Source organism: Oryctolagus cuniculus, chromosome 10, assembly GCF_964237555.1.
Source record: "Oryctolagus cuniculus chromosome 10, mOryCun1.1, whole genome shotgun sequence".
NCBI lineage: Eukaryota > Metazoa > Chordata > Mammalia > Lagomorpha > Leporidae > Oryctolagus > Oryctolagus cuniculus.
In genome coordinates this window covers 86140165-86162235 of record NC_091441.1, presented here as the reverse complement: position 1 = coordinate 86162235, position 22071 = coordinate 86140165, and the positions used below count along the sequence as shown (strand labels likewise).

The 22071-nt window shown below is 41.3% G+C and overlaps 1 protein-coding gene and 1 long non-coding RNA gene across 4 annotated transcripts in view; one reads left to right on the top strand and one right to left on the bottom strand.

Moving 5' to 3' along the window:
• SYNPR (synaptoporin) overlaps window positions 1-15552 on the top strand; it is a 364988-nt gene extending 349436 nt beyond the window's left edge. For both annotated transcript variants that reach the window (XM_002713284.5, XM_017343927.3), the window contains 2 exons: window positions 5495-5686; window positions 13796-15552. In XM_002713284.5, coding sequence (XP_002713330.1) covers window positions 5495-5686; window positions 13796-14053 — 450 coding nt within the window. In that variant the 3' untranslated portion in view covers window positions 14054-15552. The remainder of the gene's footprint in view (window positions 1-5494; window positions 5687-13795) is intronic.
• Window positions 1-22071, bottom strand: part of LOC127486064 (uncharacterized) — a 147234-nt gene that overhangs the window by 121480 nt on the left and 3683 nt on the right. The gene's annotated exons all lie outside the window — the stretch shown is intronic.

The window sequence follows — 22071 nt, the reverse complement described above, 5'->3', positions numbered from 1 at the left end:
GAGTCAGTCTGGCTTCACTATTTATAACTAGTCTTCCAATTTCTATTTCAAACCTAACACTTGAGTTTCTTTATTCCAATGCTTATTAATATTGAAACAACTGTAGATAATTGCTTTTTTACTTGTTTTGTTTATACCTCTACCTCATTTCAGAAAACAGTGAAGATGACATACAAGGATATGTAAAACCCAAGATGGATTAATTAACAATGAAGCAGAGGCCGGCACCGCGGCTCACTAGGCTAATCCTCCGCCTAGCGGCGCCGGCACACCGGGTTCTAGTCCCGGTCGGGGCGCCGGATTCTGTCCCAGTTGCCCCTCTTCCAGGCCAGCCCTCTGCTGTGGCCAGGGAGTGCAGTGGAGGATGGCCCAGGTGCTTGGGCCCTGCACCCCATGGGAGACCAGGAAAAGCACCTGGCTCCTGGCTCCTGCCATCGGATCAGCGCGGTGCGCCGGCCGCAATGCGCCGGCCGCGGCGGCCATTGGAGGGTGAACCAACGGCAAAGGAAGACCTTTCTCTCTGTCTCTCTCTCTCACTGTCTACTCTGCCTGTCAAAAAAAAAAAAAAAAAAAAAAAAAAAAAAAAACAATGAAGCAGAAAAACAATTTTAATTTTTAAAAAATGAAGAGGGAAGGCCAAGGGAAAAGAAGGATGGGCATATATAGCAAAGTAAAAAATAAGGTTAAACTGCCAATGCCAAACTCTTTACCTAGAATAGAGTAAACTTTGTATAAAGTTAAGTGAAAATAGATCTTAGTGAAAAACAGGACTGGGAACAGGAGAGCAAAGAGGAAGAGGGGTAGGAGTGTGGGTTGGAGGGTGGGTAGAAGGGAAAGAATCACTCTGTTTCTGAATTTGTATTTATGAAAAGCATGCAAATTAATTAATAAAAATGCCAATGTCATAAAAACTAGGATTTAGTCATGAACTGGTCCTCAATGGTACAGAGCCAACACGATGTAACCAGTGAGTTACATAATCCATGACCACCACTAGATGAAAAGAGACCAATCATTCACACAATTCAGCTTCTTCTGCAAGTAGAGCCTCCAGAGCACTCGCCAGGAAGGTCAAACCTAACCAGCACGGGGCACAACAGCAGCGTGACAGCTAAAAGCTCTCTGCCTATAGGTCATGAGAGTCTAATGCCAAGGTCTTCAATGATATCATGAGGACAGGGTAACCTGAACAAGTCCCGGTCATCATGCTCTTGAGTGAGAAACAAACACACTCCATGCTTTCTACTTGAGGCACTGATTTAAAATAAAGGAGCAGCCCATTTCTATCGATGCATCAGACTTCATGGTTTCTTTCCACACCATCGTGAAGCAGCACACAACATGTGTCCAGTAGCTGAATATAAATACAGGTGATCTGCAATCCCAATAGTTAATTTTGGCTTTGACTGCCTGTGCCTCCCGGGTCTTTTCCAGAAACTCTTTGCCTGTGCCAATATCTTGAAGGGTTTCTCCAATGTTCTCTAGTAACTTGATGGTGTCAGGTCGTAGATTTAGGTCTTTAATCCATGTTGAGTGGATTTTTGTGTAAGGTGTAAGGTAGGGGTCTTGCTTCATGATTCTGCACGTGGAAATCCAATTTTCCCAGCACCATTTATTGAATAGACTGTCCTTGCTCAAGGAATTAGTTTTAGATCCTTGATCAAATATAAGTTGGCTGTAGATGTTTGGGTTGATTTCTGGTATTTCAATTCTGTTCCATTGGTCTATCCTTCTGTTTCTGTACCAGTACCATGCTGTTTTGATTACAACTGCCCTGTAGTATGTCCTGAAATCTGGTATTGTGATGCCTCCGGCTTTGTTTTTGTTGTACAAGATTGCTTTAGCTATTCGAGGTCTCTTGTGCCTCCATATAAATTTCAGCACCAATTTTTCCAGATCTGAGAAGAAGGTCTTCGGTATCTTGATTGGTATTGCATTGAATCTATAAATTGCTTTTGGGAGAATGGACATTTTGATGATATTGATTCTTCCAATCCATGAGCATGGAAGATTTTTCCCTTTCTTGGTATCCTCTTCTATTTCTTTCTTTAAGGTTTTGTAATTTTCATCGTAGAGATCTTTAACGTCCTTGGTTAAGTTTATTCCAAGGTATTTGATTGTTTTTGTAGCTATTGTGAATGGGATTGATCTTAGAATTTCTTCCTCAGCCATGGCATTGTCTGTGTATACAAAGGCTGTTGATTTTTGTGCATTGATTTTATACCCTGCTACTTTGCCAAACTCTTCTATGAGTTCCAATAGTCTCTTGGTAGAGTTCTTTGGGTCCCCTAAATAAAGAATCATGTCATCTGCAAAGAGGGATAGTTTGAGTTCTTCCTTCCCAAGAAGTTTCTGTACTTCAAAAGAAACAGTCAGGAGAGTGAAGAGACAACCGTCAGAATGGGAAAAAATATTTGCAAACTATGCAACAGATAAAGGGTTAATAACCAGAATCTGCAAAGAGATCAAGAAACTCCACAAAAACAAAACCAACAACCCACTTAAGAGATGGGCCAAGGACCTCAATAGACATTTTTCAAAAGAGGAAATCCAAATGGCCAACAGGCACATGAAAAAATGTTCAAGGTCGTTAGCAATCAGAGAAATGCAAATCAAAACCACAATGAGGTTCCACCTCACCCCGGTTAGAATGGCTCACATTCAGAAATCTACCAACAACAGATGCTGGTGAGGATGTGGGGAAAAAGGGACACTAACCCACTGTTGGTGGGAATGCAAACTGGTCAAGCCACTATGGAAATCAGTCTGGAGATTCCTCAGAAACCTGAAGATAACCCTACTGTTCGACCCAGCCATCCCACTCCTTGGAATTTACCCAAAGGAATTTAAATTGGCAAACAAAAAAGCGGTCTGCAGCCTAATGTTTATTGCAGCACAATTCACAATAGCTAAGACCTGGAACCAACCTAAATGCCCATCAACGGTAGACTGGATAAAGAAATTATGGGATATGTACTCTTTAGAATACTATACTGCAGTAAGAAACAACGAAATCCAGTCATTTGCAACAAAATGGAGGAATCTGGAACACATCATGCTGAGTGAAATAAGCCAGTCCCAAAGGGACAAATACCATATGTTCTCCCTGATCGGTGACAACTGACTGAACACCAAAAAGGAAACTTGTTGAAGTGAAAGGGACACTATGGGAAACGGTGACTTGATCAGCATAGCCCTGACTGTTAATGAACAACTTAATACATTATCCCTCTTAGTAGTTTTTTTGTCTGTTCTACTTAATATGACTGATTTAATTCTGTAATTAATACACAGTTATTCTTAAGTGTTGAAATTTAACTGAAATGTGATCCCTGTTAAACGTAAGAGTAGGAATAAGAGAGGGAAGAGATATGTAATTTGGGACATGCTCAAGCTGACTTGCCCCAAATGGTAGAGTTAGAAACATACCAGGGGACTCCAATTTAATCCCATCAAGGTGGCATGTACCAATGCCATCTCACTAGTCCAAGTGATCAATTTCAGTTCACAATTGATCATAATGAAAGGACTAAGAGTCAAAGGGAGCACATAAGCAAGTCTAGTACCTGCTAACACTAACCGATAGAATAAATAAAGGGGAGAGTGATCCAACATGGGAAGTGAGATACTCAGCAGACTCATAGAATGGCAGATGTCCTAAATAGCACTCTGGCCTCAGAATCAGCCCTAAAGGCATTCAGATCTGGCTGAAAAGCCCATGAGAGTATTTCAGGCATGGAAAGCCAAGACACTCTGGCAAAAGATCTCTGTGAGTGAGATCTCAGTGGAAAGAACAGGTCTTCAAAGAAGGAGATACCTTTCTCTGAAGGGAGGAGAGAACCTCCACTTTGACTATGACCTTGTCTAAACAAGATAAGAGTCGGAGAACTCAAGGGGCTTCCATAGCCTTGGAAACTCATGACTGGAGCATAGGGAGATTACTGATGCCATAGACAGGAGTGTCAATTGGTAAAGTCAACAACAGGAGTCACTGTGCACTTACTCCTCATGTAGGATCTCTGTCCTTAATGTGCTGTGCATTGAGATTTAATGCTATAACGAGTACTCAAATAATATATTTCACTTTGTGTTTCTATGGGGGTGCAAACTGTTGAAATCTTTACTTAATGCATACTAAACTGATCCTCTGTAAAAAAAAAAAAAAGAAAAAAAAAAAGAAAACTATCAACTCCCAACTTGACTCTCACTGGGATTAAACATGACAATAGGTCTGATCTGATTTCATCATCATTAAAAAAAATCATCTATTATTTTTCACTTTATGTTTCTGTGTGGGAGCAAACTGTTGAAATCCTTACTTAATGTATACTAAGCTGATCTTCTGTATATTAAGATAATCGAAAATGAATCTTGATGTGAATGGAAGGGGAGAGGGAGTGGGAAAGGGGAGGGTTGTGGGTGGGAGGGACGGTATGGGGGGGAAGCCATAGTAATCCATTATTCGTACTTTGGAAACGTATATTCATTAAATAAAAGTTAAAAAAAAAATAAAAAATAAAAAATAAAAAAAAAAATACAGGTGATCTGGAAAATTGTCCTAGTCAGTGAAACATACTCTGCTTACCCCTTAGAAAGTGACTTCCACTAGCCACCTCTTGGAATCAACAGGAAGCTATGGAATTAGCCCCCTCTGGAAGTACACAGATGCTGGTTCTCTGAAATGGTCATTGCCTTACATACAGAAATATTGTATGATGTGGGCCAAGAAACTTGTTTCCCCTGCACACACAACAGGTGGCTTTGATGCCAAACACATCAGACTTCAACTCTGGCTCCACCACTTTCTATGTGTTACCTTATGTAGCTGAGCCTCAGTTTCTCTATCTTTAGAATGGATGTTATATATAACTACATAAAAGGATTATAATAAGGAAAATTTTACATAAAACTTCTCATCCATGGTAAGCACTTAGAACACATAGCTATTATTGTCTCCCACCTTTTTAAACACATCTGCAGGCATTGCAATAAATAACTTGTAGGTTTGCTGAATTAAAAAGTGAATAAATGAGTAAGTAGTGACATCCAGAAGTGTTTAACAACTGGTAAGTCTCTCTACATATTTGAGATCATGACAGCATTTTAGTTAAGTGGTTGGACTCAGTATTGGATCCCAATACATTCCCTGCCTATCTTTCATGTTCTAGACATGTTGTTCAACTGTTTTCTGAGTTTGTAATCTACAAATAGGATGATGGTAAAAACTCCCTGACAGGATGCTATGAGAAAAATAGATTATGGTTATCATGTCCTTAGCATTACTCCTGGGACATAATAAGCATTGAATAAACACTACAATTATTTATATACAAGTATCATAAACCTTCTGTTCTTTGTTTTTCATCATGTTTCCTCTATTCCAATGTTACAGAATATTCTAAGTTTCCAAAAGGCCAAATAAGTACATAAACTTAACCATTTGCTTTTAGAATTCATGTTCCCCTTTGCTGTTTGCTCTCTTCTGTTTCTGTAGGACTTCATCGTCACCGTAGTCTTTTCCTTCCTGTGGTTGGTGGGTTCATCTGCTTGGGCGAAAGGACTATCTGATGTCAAAGTTGCAACAGACCCCAAGGAAGTCTTATTACTGATGTCAGCTTGCAAACAGCCATCCAACAAATGCATGGCTGTCCACAGCCCTGTCATGTCCAGCCTCAACACTTCCGTGGTGAGTAGGCTTGCATGTGTGCTTTCCTTCCCAAATCTCTGTGTGTCAAAGGAGTAAGACTAGTATCTCAGAAGTCATCTTGGAAATTTCTGCCTCCAAAACTAGACCTCTCAAAGAGGTGATCTTTCACCTCAGGTGCAATGTGATGCTTTGGCCTTCAAATTCTTTATTGTGAGAAGCCGTAGACTTGAATGCCACCCATTGCAGAGTTCTTAATGAGTACACAGCAGGTATTAGCAGCTGCTGTTTAGATAACAGTCAAGTCAAAATTTCCAGCCAGAAGCAAATGTAAAATCTGAGCTTTAATCCTGAAGCTTGTCAGAGAAGTTGAAAGGACTATGTGATGGCAATAGAAGTCTATTCCTGGGAAGAAACATGAAGCCACATGTAGATCACACCTTATTGATTAAAGAAAAAAACACAGACCTAGTAGGCTACAAAAAGAAATACAGTACATGGTATTAAAAGGTACTTCTAATGGTTATGGTAATGTATTTTTGTCTTCTCTGTGCTCCCAGTTTAATTACTTGATGATTTTAGAAGATCGGCATTATAGTAGTTGAACAAAGTCAAATATTATTAACAAGTATTTAGCTCTAACAAAGAGAGACAAGCTGACACCAGGGACACTAAATTGGATTCTTAATTTATAAGTGTTAAAACTTGTGTTATTCTAAAAAGAGAAGCTCTCTCTCACAAAGACATAAACTGTAGTGGCCGGGAAAAGCAGCAGTCATCAACAGATACAAGGCTCAACCATGTTTGTTGAAGCAACAGCATTCTTAAGTAAACCCTAAGAAAAAATTATCTTTTCTTCAAGGTTAGCCTGTGTTTGTACAGCTTTCTCAAATTCAATCTGGGAAGACAGTTAAGAAAGGGGAAAATGTTTCTACTCTGGTCCTGATGACTTGACTGAATCCTGCCTTGGTGAGATGGTAACCATGGAAATAAACTATATACGAGGGTCTCGAAACTTTTTATTAACTATTGGCCATATATGCATATGAATAGTTCAAGGTATGCATTAACAAATATAGTTATTATTCTGTCATTTGTTTCTGGACAGTGTTTAATAGAAGCTATTGTCACTCTGATCTCAAAGCATAAAGGGACAAAAATCAAATTACTTGATGTATCTCTTAGTCCAATCATCTCCTAATAAATTATGAGACCCTGTATGTTCCCTTTAATTCCACTTCTGATATCTCTAATAAACTTTAGATTGAAATAGGAATTATGAGTGAAAAACAAAATGATGTGCTTGTAAAACCAAAAAGAGAGTCATATTAAAATCAAATCATATGTTGTGCTTGTAGGTATGTATCTATGTCCCTGAAGAGCCTTTTAGTTCCTTGTGACAGGAAACTCCTTTCCAACTGGTCAAAGTAAAACAATCCGGTATTGGTGAAATTTGTTCTTTGCACCCTTCTAGTACCAGTATCTGTATGCCCTGTATTTGGATTGCAAGTCACAGAAACTGACTCTGACTTTGTCAGGGTGAAAAGTTCTTTAGGAAGCTATCAGGGAGCTCATCAATTTGATGTAACCTGAAGAAACAGGCTCTAAAAAAATCAGAATCTAGAGCAGATCCAGGGTTCTAGGTGTAAGGTAGCATACAGCTCTTCAAGACGTCCCTATTGGGAAGCAAGTTTTACCTAACCTTGTATTACTCTGCTCTAGAGGCAGGGATCTGGGAGCAAGCTCAAGACATTGGATTGCAACTTGGCTCTGCAAAGGAGATCAGGGGAAAGCTTATTAGCCAAAACACAACTTGTTCTTTTTCGTGACAACTTGTTTGTCTTCAACTCATTGAGCCAGCTTATGCAAACAGAAATAATTGGAAAGAAATGTTTGAAATGTGTCTTCCCAGGGCAGAACCCAGGGCCAGGAACTGGACATCCATCAAAAAATTGGACTGTTCTCACCTTCCATTCTTCTTTACTGTTTCTGCTCATCTGTCTCTTCATCTGTTAAAATACTCCCTTTTCAGATACAATTTTATCTCTTTTTCTATAAATACAGAAGATAGCTTCTCTAAAGTTTATAATATTGTAAGTTTTTAAAGAAACATGTTGTAATTAACTAAAATAGCTGAGGTCCAATTCCAAATTTCTTGACGACAGAAACTCATTGACCCACCTTAGGCCAAGTGTCTACCTTGGTCTTATCAGTTATGGCTAAAAAGCTTGGGGAATCATGTAGTCAAAGCATTCATCCAAAGAACCCACCTTTTTGGGCAAAGTTTTAGAGAAGGAGCCAGACACATCCACAATAGATGTTCTCTACAAGTAAATGGAAGTAATGATCTCATTTTCTACCACTGGTAACAAATGTACTTTCTTCAAAGTACTTTGGCTTCTGAAAGCTCACAATAAAATAAAATGTAGATGAGCTAGCCAGTTTCTACAAACATGGGCAGCTGAGTTTCAGGGGCTTGTTTAAGATTTCCTGAGTAGTTATAGCCATGCTTGAGCTACAGGCAAATTCGCCTAATGCTCTTGCCACTCAAATAAGGGCACAGTTTCCTCCTTACCTGGACCAAGATTTGGCTTTGCTACTCAAAACTATAATTGGCTGTCCTTAAACAAAATAATTAAGCTCTCTAAACTTTAGTTTAATCCCCTGTAAAATGAGGGTAATTATAGAACAGACCTCAAGACTGTTGAAAGGATTCAGTGAAATAAGCCGTGAAAACCCCTTGTCATGGTGCCCACCACAGGACCAAAGCTCATTATGTATTAACTGGAACCTGCGAGTGAAATGTACTCATTTTCTGAAATGTCATACAGTGTTAGATCCCAGAGAGGCGTGGGATTGAGAGAGCCTCTAAATCTTTGTTTTGATGGTTCACTGACATAACTATTTTTGTATATAATTTATTTGGCTGCTTCTCTGGCTTCACAACAGGCAATCTAGACACATCTCTTTGGCTAATGTAGATTTCATCTACCCATTCCTTCTCCTGGTATGTATAGTTTCTTTCCATCTTTCTTTCTATTGTCCTCACATCTGAGTTCAATCAAAATCCTCACCTTGACTTTCTTTGCAACAAAATGGCATGGAAAGTCAAGGGCCCATGTGCCTTAAAATACTGCAGCCAAGAGCAGTCTGATTGATATTTCTATGCTGACCATGGAGTAAGAAATCATTGTTCCTTAAATGTGCCCACTGAAATGTTTTATTTGTGTTTCTATTTTTAGTTGCATTTACCCAATGTCTAGGTTCCTCTTGAGGCTATCATTTTTAAAATCAAGTATCATAGGGAAAATGAAGAGTTCAAAAGATAATAATCTGGCAAAATTATAGTCCAGATAGAGTCATCCCTTCCTATGTGAAAAGACTCCTTGCTAATTTTCCCACTCATGTCTTGATAAATACTTATAAAGGCACAATTTATTTAGTATCTCCCCTTTAATGGAAAATATCCTAGTTACTACACACATGGTTCAAAGGTTCTGTATCTAAGTTACATTTTGGTCTGTGATTAGCTTGTTAGTTTTGGTCAAGCAACTGTTAAATTTTATGTTTTCCATCACTCTCTGCAAGCAGCCTATGGAATGGCACAAAATAGGCCAAAACAGGCTCTCAGTTAATATTAAAGGAAAGAGGAAGGGAATAGAAAAGAAGGAGTAGAAAAGAAGGAAGTGAAGAAGGACAGGAAGTCTAGATAAACCAGTGTTCAGATAAACTAGATTCCGTTACATCAGCAGAGGCATAGTGACTCTGTTCTGGGCATTGTCATCTCTTGACAATCTGTCCTATCACAGCTCCACTTCAGTTTATACTGCAGCAAAATAGTCAATGAAATGCAACTCACAAACATTTTTTAGAAATGGATTTAGAGGATCAGTTCACATTCAATATGTTTGTCCTTTGTCTAACACTGTTTGGCTACTTTACACATGATCTCTTGAATTGTCCCACTATCCCGTAAGAAATTACTGTCTTCTTTTTATAAACAGAGAAACAAAACTGAAGTCTTGAGATTAAATCCTTTGTACAGGGTCATAGAGAAAGAATACAGTGCCTCAGCCACTATAATTCCAAAGCCCATGGAAATTATTCCAAAACTCAAAGACACCCAGTATGCTGTAATCCACCTACTGCTTAAATATCGATATACTTTAGTAAATGGCCCCTGATAAAAGTCCCACAACTTGACTGCACAAGAAGCCCTCCTCACTCCCAAAACAGCACTCTCCAGACCACCTCACCATCCAAAAACTAAGGGATTAATTTTGACTCAGCAAGGAACTTTCCAACACCTGCTATAGAACTATGAGGACTGTCCAAGTCTATTTTGAATGCTCTGTGTCATGCTAAAGAGGTATTAAATATTCTTTGTATTACACTTTTGTTATCTGTCTCCAGTAGGGGGCTGTTCAGTTAGAATAGATATTATTTTAAAAAATAAGAAAAATATGCCAGCGCCGTGGCTCGCTGGGCTAATCCTCTGCCTGCGGCGCCGGCACTCTGGGTTCTAGTCCCGGTTGGGGTGCCGGTTCTAGACCCGGTTGCTCCTCTTCTAGTCCAGCTCTCTGCTGTGGCCCAGGAAGGCAGTGGAGGATAGCCCAAGTGCTTGGGCCCCTGCACCCATGTGGGAGACCAGGAGGAAGCACCTGGCTCCTGGCTTCAGATTGGCACAGCATGCCAGCCGTAGCGGCCATTTTGGGGGTGAACCAATGGAAGGAAGACCTTTCTCTCTGTCTCTCTCTCTAACTCTGCCTGTCAAAAAGAAAAAAAAAGAAAAATAACAAATGCTGGTGAGGATGCATATAAAGGTAAATTCTTACTCATCTATGGTGACAATGTGTATTAGTATAGTCATTATGGAGAATGGTATGGAGATTTCCAAAACTGCTATATGATCCATCAGTCTCACTACTGGGTATATATCTGTAGGAAAGAAAAATCAGGATGTTGAAGAGATATTTGCACACCCTCATTCATTGTCACACAATTCACAATAGCTGAAATATGAACTCAACCTCAGTGTACATGCAGAGATAAATGGATAGAGAAATGTGATATATATATCTCTCTCTATAGATGTGTACATACACTCAGTGGACTATTCATGAAAATAATAAAATTCGGTAGTTTTTCAATTTTTAGATTTTTTATGTTAATATAGTGCTTGTACATAGTGCTTGTACATTCTTAAGAGGTACCGTGCAATATTTCAACACTTGTATACAGCATAAACTAATCAAATCCAGTAATTAGCATTTCCATTTCTCCTTTTCTTTAGGTTTGGAGCCTCCCAGCTCCTCTCTTCCATTGCCATATACAGTCTATCATACATTATCGCAAACTATAAGCACTCCACTCTGCTGTTGAACACTAAAATCTATTTTACCTGTGTTTGGGGGCCTGACAGCCAACATTCCTCCATCCTCCTTCCCTCCACCCTTCCCAGTCTCTAGTAATCCTCATTCTAAGTTTAGGTTGACTTTTTAAACTTGACATATGAGAGAGATTATGTGATATTTATCTTTCTGTGTCTGAAATCCTGTCATTTGCAGCAACAGGGATGGAACTGGCGGACATTATGTTAAGGGAAATAGACCAGGCACACCCACAAAAAAATAAATAGGACATGTTCTTATTCATAATGAGAAGCTTAGCAAGTTGGTGTCATAGAAGTAGAAAGTAGAATAGTCATTACACAGACTGGTAAGGGAATGAGTAAAGGGGCATAGAGAGAGGTTGGCAGTTGGGTAAAAAATATGGTTAGATAGGAGGAAAAAATTCTAATGTTCTGTAGCACATTAGGGGACTGTAGTTAACAATGACTTATTAAAGGTGTGAAAACTATAGCCGGCGTCCCGGCTCACCAGGCTAATCCTCCACCTTGTGGCGCCGGCACACCGGGTTCTAGTCCTGGTCGGGGCGCCGGATTCTATCCTGGTTGCACCTCTTCCAGGCCAGCTCTCTGCTGTGGCCCAGGAAGGCAGTGGAGGATGGCCCAAGTGCTTGGGCCCTGCACCCCATGGGAGACCAGGAAAAGCACCTGGCTCCTGCCATCGGATCAGCGCGGTGCGCCGGCCACAGCACGCCAGCCGCGGCAGCCATTGGAGGGTGAACCAACGGCAAAGGAAGACCTTTCTCTCTCTCTCTCTCAATGTCCACTCTGCCTGTCAAAATAAATAAATAAATAAATAGGTGTGAAAACTAAAAAAAGAACTTAGAATGTTCCCAACACAGTGCACATTTTTTACATGTATCAGAATAACACTCTGTGCATCCTAAACATGTGTGTATAATTATTATGTGTCAATTAAAAATAATATCAATAAATTGAGGGCTGTTAAAACAGACAGCCTGTGGCTGATTCCCAAGCCAACCCCCAGCCTTGATCAAAGCTGCAGGACAAGCCACATCCTGAGGGCCTCTGTTTGGACCATTTGCATGGCCAACAATTCTTCTTCCACCAAACACAAGGCCCTGGGAAAGCTCTGTCCTCTCAATCACCTTCTGCAGAGTAAGAAGAAATTCGATGGGCAAATCCCACGCCTTTCCTTGAAAAAAAAGACATTTTATATCTCTTGGAATCTATACTTCTCCCATAGTCGGTTTCACAGTTCACTTTTAAAGTGAGAAGCAAGAAAGTACAACTCTGCAGAGACTCGTGTTCCACATACAAGAGCAGTTTTAAAAATTCATAGAAAATTGGATTAAAACAGTTGGTTTTGGTGTAAAAAAATACCTCTGAAGGCCGGCGCCGCGGCTCACTAGGCTAATCCTCCGCCTAGCGGCGCCGGCACACCGGGTTCTAGTCCCGGTTGGGGCGCCGGATTCTGTCCCGGTTGCCCCTCTTCCAGGCCAGCCCTCTGCTGTGGCCAGGGAGTGCAGTGGAGGATGGCCCAGGTGCTTGGGCCCTGCACCCCATGGGAGACCAGGAAAAGCACCTGGCTCCTGGCTCCCGCCATCGGATCAGCGCGGTGCGCCGGCCGCAGCGCGCCGGCCGCGGCGGCCATTGGAGGGTGAACCAACGGCAAAGGAAGACCTTTCTCTCTGTCTCTCTCTCTCACTGTCCACTCTGCCTGTCAAAAAATAAAAAAATAAATAAAATAAATAAAATAAATAAAAAAACCTCTGAAATCCATGCCTAACTTTTTTTTTGACAGGCAGAGTTAGACAATGAGAGAGAGAAAGAGAGAGAGCGAGAAAGGTTTTCGTTCCATTGGTTCACTTCCCAAATGGCTGCTACGGCTGGCGTGCTGTGCCGATCCGAAGCCAGGAGCCAGGTGCTTCCTCCTGGTCTCCCATGGGGTGCAGGGCCCAAGCACTTGGGCCATCCTCCACTGCCTTCCTGGGCCACAGCAGAGAGCTGGACTAGAAGAGGAGCAACTGGGTCTAGAACCGGCACCCCAACCGGGACTAGAACCCAGAGTGCCGGCGCCGCAGGTGGAGGATTAGCCTAGTGAGCCACAGTGCCAGCCATGCCTAGCTTTTTTATAATATGCATTTCCATGAACATTTTTAAAGGCCCTGGAGTGTTATCATGTAGGTGTTTATCTATATACTACTTGAATGAATCTTAATGTTTTTATTTAAATTAAATGTAATTACAATAGACAGAAGTCTACTAGCCATAAAGATAAGTTAACATTATAAATAGATGTATCACATTAAAACAAAAATATTTAGCCCTGTACTACCTGAAAATATTCTTACACACTCTGAGCGATGTCCTACTTGGGAAGGTAAGCATGGCTTTGGTAAGAACCCAAACTGTGGAGTCAAAAGAGTTTGAATTCCAAATCTACCAATTCCTGTGACCTGGAACCAGATTATTTTCCTTGTTGCACCTCAGTTTCCATACCTTTACTATGGGTATAATAATAGCACCTTCCTCTAATCCTGACTCTTAAACTCAGTGAATTGATATATAATATCTTCCATGGAGTGTCTGACCAGGAACATGCATTCAATCAAAGCTATATGTTGTAAATGAGAGAGTGGTTCCAAATGAAATATTTGAACTGGACTCAACACTAAAGTGATAAGTGGCCTTCAGATGATGGAGGATTTTTCTGGAATGGAGATTCTTTCCCTTGGGTCACTGTCTAGTCAGTCAACTCATTTGCTTTGATTCTCTTTCAGGTCTTTGGATTCTTGAACTTCATCCTCTGGGCTGGAAACATATGGTTTGTTTTCAAGGAGACTGGCTGGCATTCCTCTGGACAGCGGTATCTTTCCGACCCCATGGAGAAACACTCCAGCAGCTATAGTCAGGGTGGTTACAACCAAGATAGCTATGGGTCAAGTGGTGGGTATAGCCAGCAGGCCAGGTTGGAGCCATCCTCAGAGGAGTTTGGCCAGCAGCCTAGTGGTCCTACTTCCTTTACTAATCAGATTTAAAAGAGCAGCATTTGTATTCTTCTGGAGATAGCCTCACCACTTTCCATTTTAGTGGCAGAAGAATTTTTTATGAGTTTCGATCAATTATTAATGCAGAGAGTGTGGAATGTAAATCAGAGAGCTGTGGTCCTCATTAAGGCAGAAAGGCCTGGGTCGTGATAAATGGTACTTAGAGGTGAGACTACATAAGGAAATATATTATTAATCATAGACAGCTAATTGGAGAGAATACCTTGTTATATACACAGATACTTTTATGTCATTTTGTATGTGTGTAGAGATAGTAAGAGCATTTTGTAGCTTCAAGTCTCTAGTATGTAATATGCATAAAGTAAATTAAATAGCACTGAGTTTTCCTATGCATTTTGATGCAAAAGATGTTTTAAGGATTCCTAAAAGACAATTTGGTATATCACAACATGCATGCATTATTTTTTAGTTTTAGGCCTTGTAGGATTGTGCATCTCTAAATATTTGTTTCAGACAATTACTCTGTGTTTTTTACTTGATCAATCAGTGCTTAAATGATTTAATGCATGAATAAGCGTTTTCTCACACAATGAACATTTCAACTGTATTTATTAAAATTTTCCAGTCTGCACCCTGAATTTGTTAAATGAATGTTTAAAGTAAACAGATTCACTACTTTATATACTTTACGAGTTGTCTCTTTGGCTTTACCAAGTTTCTGAATGCATTGTAACTAAGGTTTCGGGGATATTGTCCTATTAGTAGATATACAGTGAAATATATATATATATAGTAATTGCCCAGTATCTATCCTATTTACTTAACTAAATATTTACATTCTTTTAACTTTCTATGGTGTTTTGTGACTTTTATTCTGTGGACCATAAAATTTAAGACCCAGTAATTGTTTGTGTTTATGTAGAATAATGGAGATGCAGATACAGATACTGTGGTCAAGAATTGCTATGAGGATAAAATAAAATTAAAAATAAATTAATTAATTAATAAAAAAAGAATTGCTTTGAGGAAGCATCAACCTATAAAGGTTATTCTGTAAAACCTACACTACCAGCTAAATGTTTAAATCCTATTTATTTCTAAAGCTAACATGTTTCTAAATCTAATTATTGGAAATTCTCAAGTCACAGCTCAGCTTACTAATTCTGATTGGAATGTAGCCTATAAATTAGAAGTGGCTTCCTTGTGCCATTCTGTATCCCTAAGAGGATTCTCACAGAATATTCCCAAGAATGTATTCATTATCAAGAAAATGCCAATCTTCAGCTCTTTGTTTTAACTCAATTGAAACACAAAGGCCCAATAGGAGGGAAAACAGAGCATCTGTATTTCCAGATCCAAGTCGTTACTGATGTGTAAACTCTTTGTGTGATCTGTGATGTTGGAAGCATTTTAGCACAAAGCAATCTCGTGTCTTAGATGATATGTGTAAACAGTTTCTATATCCTGTTGGATAGGCCTGTATTGTGATATCTATTTGACCTTAATAAAGTTATTGCATACAATATTGACTGGATGATGAAGAATTACAATGACAGAACCTGGTAAGCTTTAACCAGGAAAGAAAAAAGGTAAAATATACAGTGGTTCTAATCTCTTCCCCTGTCTTTGTTCAGTGAACCTACTGCTGCTCATTCATTCATTCCACCACTCTAAGACCTCCTGCACACTCAATGCTAATCAAATCACCAGGGATAAAATAGCACAAGTAGAATGAGGCCATATAAATTAACAGCTTCAGACCTAAGGACTGCAAAGAGTTTAACAGAACATGTGGGAGAGGAAGATGTCCCAGGTGGAGGAGAGCCTGCAAGAGTTGGATATGCAGAGTTGCCTGAATATAATAAGCAAGGGTGGTTTTGAAAGAGATGAGATGATGATGGGCAGGTGCACGATTGAAACTTGCTTGGACATCATGACCTGAAATTCTGCCTTTATGCTAAAGAAACTAATGGAAAGCATTAAAAGATTTTTTTAAGCAGAGAGAAATGATGACAATAGCATGTTCAAAGGATTTCAGTACTGAGAATTGAGGAGGAGGAGAAGGGGGTATGGGTAACCTGAGGATGAGGAAATAAACCTTAACTCCTAGTAGCTGTGAGGCAGAGGGCTAGCAATGGGAGAGGAGAACTGACATGAGCTCTCCCTCCCTGGTTCCCTCCCCTGCTCATTTGCTGGGGTAGTGGCTGTCCAGGAGGAGAACATGACCTCTGCTTCACAAACTCCCATGAGCTCTTAAACTAGAGAAATCCTTAAAATCAGCAGTGATTTTCACCAGACTTAGCACTTCCAAAATACACAGGTGCTGTGACGTATGGAAAGACATTGCATCTAGCCTGCCACAGACTTACAACAGAGAGCGGCTGTAACCCAATGGGGATTTCACTGAACTGGCTTCATTCATTCTGGTTTCAAGAGCAGAGCGTAAATTTGACCTTGTGGAAAAGGGAGGTGATGGGTGGAGTGGGCAAGCCCGGATCTGTGTATTCAACAACCCATTTCGGAAGCTTGGCTTCACTACTCACCAGTTGAGTTTTTGGATTTGACTTCACTTTCTTAAGTGTTCCTTTGGGAGGAGATATACGATGTGGGTAAGAAGGGTGGGCTCTGAGATCTGCTGTCTGTGTTAGAACCTCTGCACTGCCATTTACCCAACATTCCTCTTTCTTCTCCATCAGTGCTCCCTCCAAAACCCAGGACCCACTGGCCTGCCTTCTCTCTTCTCTTCCTGCCTTCCCTCCCCCTTTCTTCCCTTTGATTCTTTTTTCCTTCTATCTTCTGCTTTTGTTTGTTTTTAGTCCAGAAACTTTCATGAAGTCACAGCCAACAGGCAAGCACTGCTTGGGAAGCAGGCAAGTTAACAGCCCAGGAGATCACCTTCAACCACTGGGGGATGTGGGCAGGGCAATGAATGCCTCTGGCAAGATACTTAACCTCTCATTCATTCCACTGCACATCTTATCTGCCTCTTAGAATTAGGATCAAGCAGCTTCTAGCTCACAGCAGGAACTGTCTGGATTTGGGGTCTTCTAACATCAGAGCCAAAGACAAGGGCTTGGCTCCAAGTGGTTTGCTTAGGAGACAATTCCAGAATGCAGGGGTGAGTGAGTGAGTGGGGAGAACGAGACAGGCAAGGAGGGAAAGTCAATAAAATGGTGTGCTCCTGCTGTTGCTGGTAAAGGCAGGAAGAAATCAATCCTTTCATCATCTCTAAGAGTATTCAGAATATATCTGGCAATTTCCCATCAAGGGACAGGAGTTTTCATCTCCTAACCCCCAGGCCCAATTGGTTGAGCTGTCCAAAGTGAAGGTAACTTTCCCAAATTTCCCAATTGCACTTGCCCTTGAACAGATCAGGCCCCTAGCTCTTCAGATAAATAAAAGCCTTGGGTGCTAACATCTATTAGGCAGAAGGATAGTAGAAGGGAGACAGCCTCAGTCTTATCACCATGCTCCTCTCCCCCATTTGTCTTGGAAGGTGCATGCTTCCCTTCTATCGGTGGCTAAAATTAGAGGCTGGCCAAGGGAAAGAAACACAAAGTCTTAAAATCACTCATTGAAGTGATCATTGAATATCACTATTAGTCTGTAAAATGGAACTGCAGATAATCCCACATCATGAGGTAGGACAAGAATCAATCCACCCTTGTGTGAGAAATGTTAATTAACTGCGTAGCACACAGCACAGGGAGTTGGTACAATAGTTGGCTTTCGTCACTAAAACAAATGTCTGAAAGAAGCTATTTATAAAGGAAGAAGATCTAAAACAGGATGATCACAGTTTTGGAGGTTGAGGATCCAAAAATGGGTGGCCCTACTGGGCAGGCATCTGAAAAGGGTAGCAGATGTTAAATGCATGTAAAGAAAGGATTACATGTTGAGCCAGACAGCAGAGAAAGCCACTGGGCCCAGGATACTCCTTTATAACCAATTCTTCTACAAGAACTACAGTCTGATACACCCTCAATGACCTAAGGACCTTTCAATGGGCCCACCTGCTAAACACCTGATACAAACCATCATAATTGGGTCAAGAATTCCCCTTTAAGCAATAACTATTAACATAAGACTTTGGGAACCAAGTCTTCGGCACACGAGCTTTTGGGAAAACACCAGAGTTAATATCCAAATCATATCAGTATGATATTGAACAGTGAGGATCTATACACACTTCTTAAGTAAACCTGAGTTTTTACAAGTCAAATTTCTAATTGTACTAAGGTGAGCAAAGTAAAGTCTCTAACATCTTTGCAACTAACACAGGAAGTTGAAAGATACAAATAGCAGGCAAGTAAATCAGCAAAATACACAAGAATAAATTTTGATAAATGCTATGAAGGAAAGAAACAAGGCCAAGTGTAGGGAGGAATGGGATAAGGCTGACAGTGAAACCCAGTCTCAAGTGATAACATTCCAACTGAGAAGTGAAGACATGAGCTAGTAAGGAGTCCATCCTGGGCAGAACATTTCAGGCACAGGGAAGACTTCATCCAAGGACCTAAGGTGGAAGATCACTCAGTACCTTCTCAAGACTTATAAGGATAAAGCTAGTAGGACCGGAACACACAAGAGAGGATCGGGGTTATGAGAGACTATGGAGATCACAGGAAATGGACCTCATTCTAAGTGAATGGAGATGCCACTAGGTAACTAATCAGGGCAATGATTTAAAATTTTCACTTTGAGGAGACCCCTCGTAATTTTCTGACTTTAAGATTGTGCTATAGTTACACAATAAATCATCCTTGTGGAGAGCAAAGTGAATGGTTCATGGGACTCTATACTATTTCCACATTGTCTTGTAAGTGAGGATGCAGAAAAAGGATTTACTATTTACTTCATCAATTCACTCAACAGCTGTTCATTAAGCTCCTGCCATGTGCCAAGCTCTCTTTTAGGTGCCAAGGATGTAAATTTGGAGAAGATCGGTGTTACCCACGTATTCACGGAGTGTATTATCTTGTGCTGGGCAATCAGGGCATCAACAGATAAGTAAGATATACCAAAATAAGGTTAAGGAAGATATAAAACAGGGTGAAGACATGAAGAAAAGCAAAAGAGTTGAAGGAGGATGGGCACAGGTTGAGAAGCCAGAGGCCAAGACTGGCAGCCCAAACTAGGATGAGGGCTGCATCACTGTTCACCAATAGTGCAGGCCAACTCTAGGAGCTTAAATATTGGTGTGGGGAACTCTCAAATACCAGCTGAAGAGTCAGTCTCCACCTACACATAGCACTTTGGGTTCTTCAAAATCCATGACATCTGTGACTGCATTTAATCCTATCTACAGTGTAGCTTAAAGGTAGATGCCATTGTCTACACTTGAATGCAAGTATCCTAAATTGAGTTCCCAGGTAGCAGACCCTGAGACAAGAATTCAAGGACAAGTTGAGGTTTAGAGAAGTGAGTCACAGAACAGAGGGAAGCCAATTATTAGTCTTGCTATGGAGAGGGTTAGAGTTGTAGAGAACTGGGTCTCTCTCACACTGGAGAACATGCAACATACTACAAAACACCACTCAACAGTTAACAGAATTAAAGAGCAGATGAGCTGTGGTGTATATCCACCCAGTCCCACCACATGATCGCTGCTCTGGCAGAGTGGTAATCCCCCAGCACTTTCCAGCCATCCTGTGAATGGGCTTTACAGATAGAGAAAGTGCTGGGCAGCATCACAGGTGCTGCACACTGGGAGTCATTAGGTCAGCATGCACTCAGGGATGAGTAATGAGAGCAAATGAACGGACCACTAACAGCATCTACCACAGTGAGGTTAGGCAATGTTAAACAGCATGGCCAATGTGATGACAATAAGAAGACTAGAATGTAAGTCCCTTTTTGGCTCTAGATATTTCTATCTGCATTAACTCCCCAGTATTCCTTGCATATAGATATGACTTCAACATCAGTGTGTCACTTGACTTTATCTAGATGTTCAAAGATGCATTATTTAGTAACTATAAAGTAATAGGTAATATTTATTGTGTACTTACAACATGCCAGCCCTTGAGCTAAGTAAGCATTTTGCATTTAAACACACAGCACTGTTATCACTACCCATATTATTCCTATACAATAGTTTATAGAAGCGAAGTTCACAAAAGTCAGGTAATGGCAAAAATCCTTGTGAGCAACTTCAATAATAGAAATAGTTCCTCATTGTTACTATCCACTGGGTACTCTGCACACAGAACTATATTATAGGCTTTTTAAAGTGTATTTCTTTATTGGGTTTATTTGAGAGGCAGTGACAGATCTCCCATCCTCCAGTTCATTCCCCCCAAATGCCTGTCATGGCTGGGACTGTGCCCAGTAGAAACTGGGAGCCAGGAACTCCATCCAAGCCTCCCATGTGGGTGTCAGGGGCCCAACTTCTTGAGCCATGACCTGCTGCCCTCCAGGGTGTGCATTACCAAGGAGCTGACAAAGGGATCCAGAACTTCTACTCCAAACACTCACCCTTGTCGGATACTATATATCCATGTTCCTACTTACACTCCTAGGAAATACAAGATTTAGTCCTATTTTTATACTCATGAGCACATGAGAAAACAGAAATTCATAAAGATTAGGCTACCTGCTCAGTCGCTGAGCTGGAACTGTACGGAAACCTCCCAATACAGAAATCCAGGTCTCTCTGCATCCCAAGCTCCTTGCTCCAAAACTCCTTTCTAGACCACAACAGCATTGTGGGGAGCAACTGGGAGCAACTCGGACTAGACTAAGTTACTGGAATTAAGACTCATTCTATACATCTGCTCTCCCACAATATGGCGCTGGGAGAGGAGGAAACAGCTTCTACACAGCTGCCTCCAGTTCAACCAATAAATTGTAGGACCTGCTCCTGATTGGAGGAGAACAGCGTACTTGGCGTGTGGGTAGCAGAGTTGGGATTGGTGGAAGAGAACTATAAAGGAGGAGAGAGACAACATGCACCAGGAACATCTGAGGGAACACCTGTGCAGCCCCCGAGAGAGCCGGCCGGCGGTGTGCCGCTCCCCCGCGGAAGTGGGGAAAGTGGCAGGGGGAACTGCCCTTCCACGGAGGTGGAAGGGACGGTAGCCAACCCGGGAAGAACCAGCAGCAAACCCGGGAAGGGCCGAGCAGGCAAAAGAACAGCGCAGGGTCCTGTGTCGTTCCTCCACGAAGACGGGGAGCGACATAATGGTGCCGTGACTCGGATATGAAGCCTAGGCAGGGTTTAGTGTCGTTCCTCCACGAAGAGGGGGAGCGACACAGCATTGCTTCTCTTTGAACTCACTGTTAAACTACATCTTATGCAAGATGTGCTTTGTCTGATCAAGGGTGGAATCAACATAAGGCCCAGACCACATGGATGCTGATTCCCTAACAGAAGGAAAGCCTGTGCCAGAAGCATTTGCGGAGGTGAGTAAGGTCAGACTCCATTTACGGAGTAAGTTAATTAAGTGGTTAAGACTGCTAAGGGCCCATTTATCTTTCCTTTTTTTTTTTTTTCCTTTAAAGAAAGATTTATCTATCTGAAAACCAGAGTTACAGATAAAGACAGACACAGACAGATCTTTCTTCCACTGGTTCACTCCCCATATGGCCACAATTGCCGGGAGTGGGCCAGGTCAAAGTGGGGTGCCAGGAGCTTCTTCCAAGTCTCCTACACATGTGCAGGGGCCCAAGGACTTGGGTCATCTTTCACTTCTTTCCCAGGCTACAGTAGAGAGTGGGATTGGAAGAGGAGCAGCTGGGACATGAACCAGTGCCCATATGGGTTGCTGGTGCCACAGGTGGAGGCATATGGGATGCCGGAGTCACAGACAGTAGCTTACCCTGCTGCGCCACAGCACTGACCCCAAGAATGATTTCTTACTATGCTTAAATGAAGTCTGAGGCTTTGCTGAGTTTTAGAGTTTGGGTAAATGCTCTTGAGAACCCTGTTAACAATAAGTACTTCCAAGAATGGCTCTGGCTCCTGCAATCCACCTGGATGCTCACCTCTGAATAATAGTTGTTCATGAGACATTTAAAGGCCAAGATGAGAACAGAGCAAATGAGTT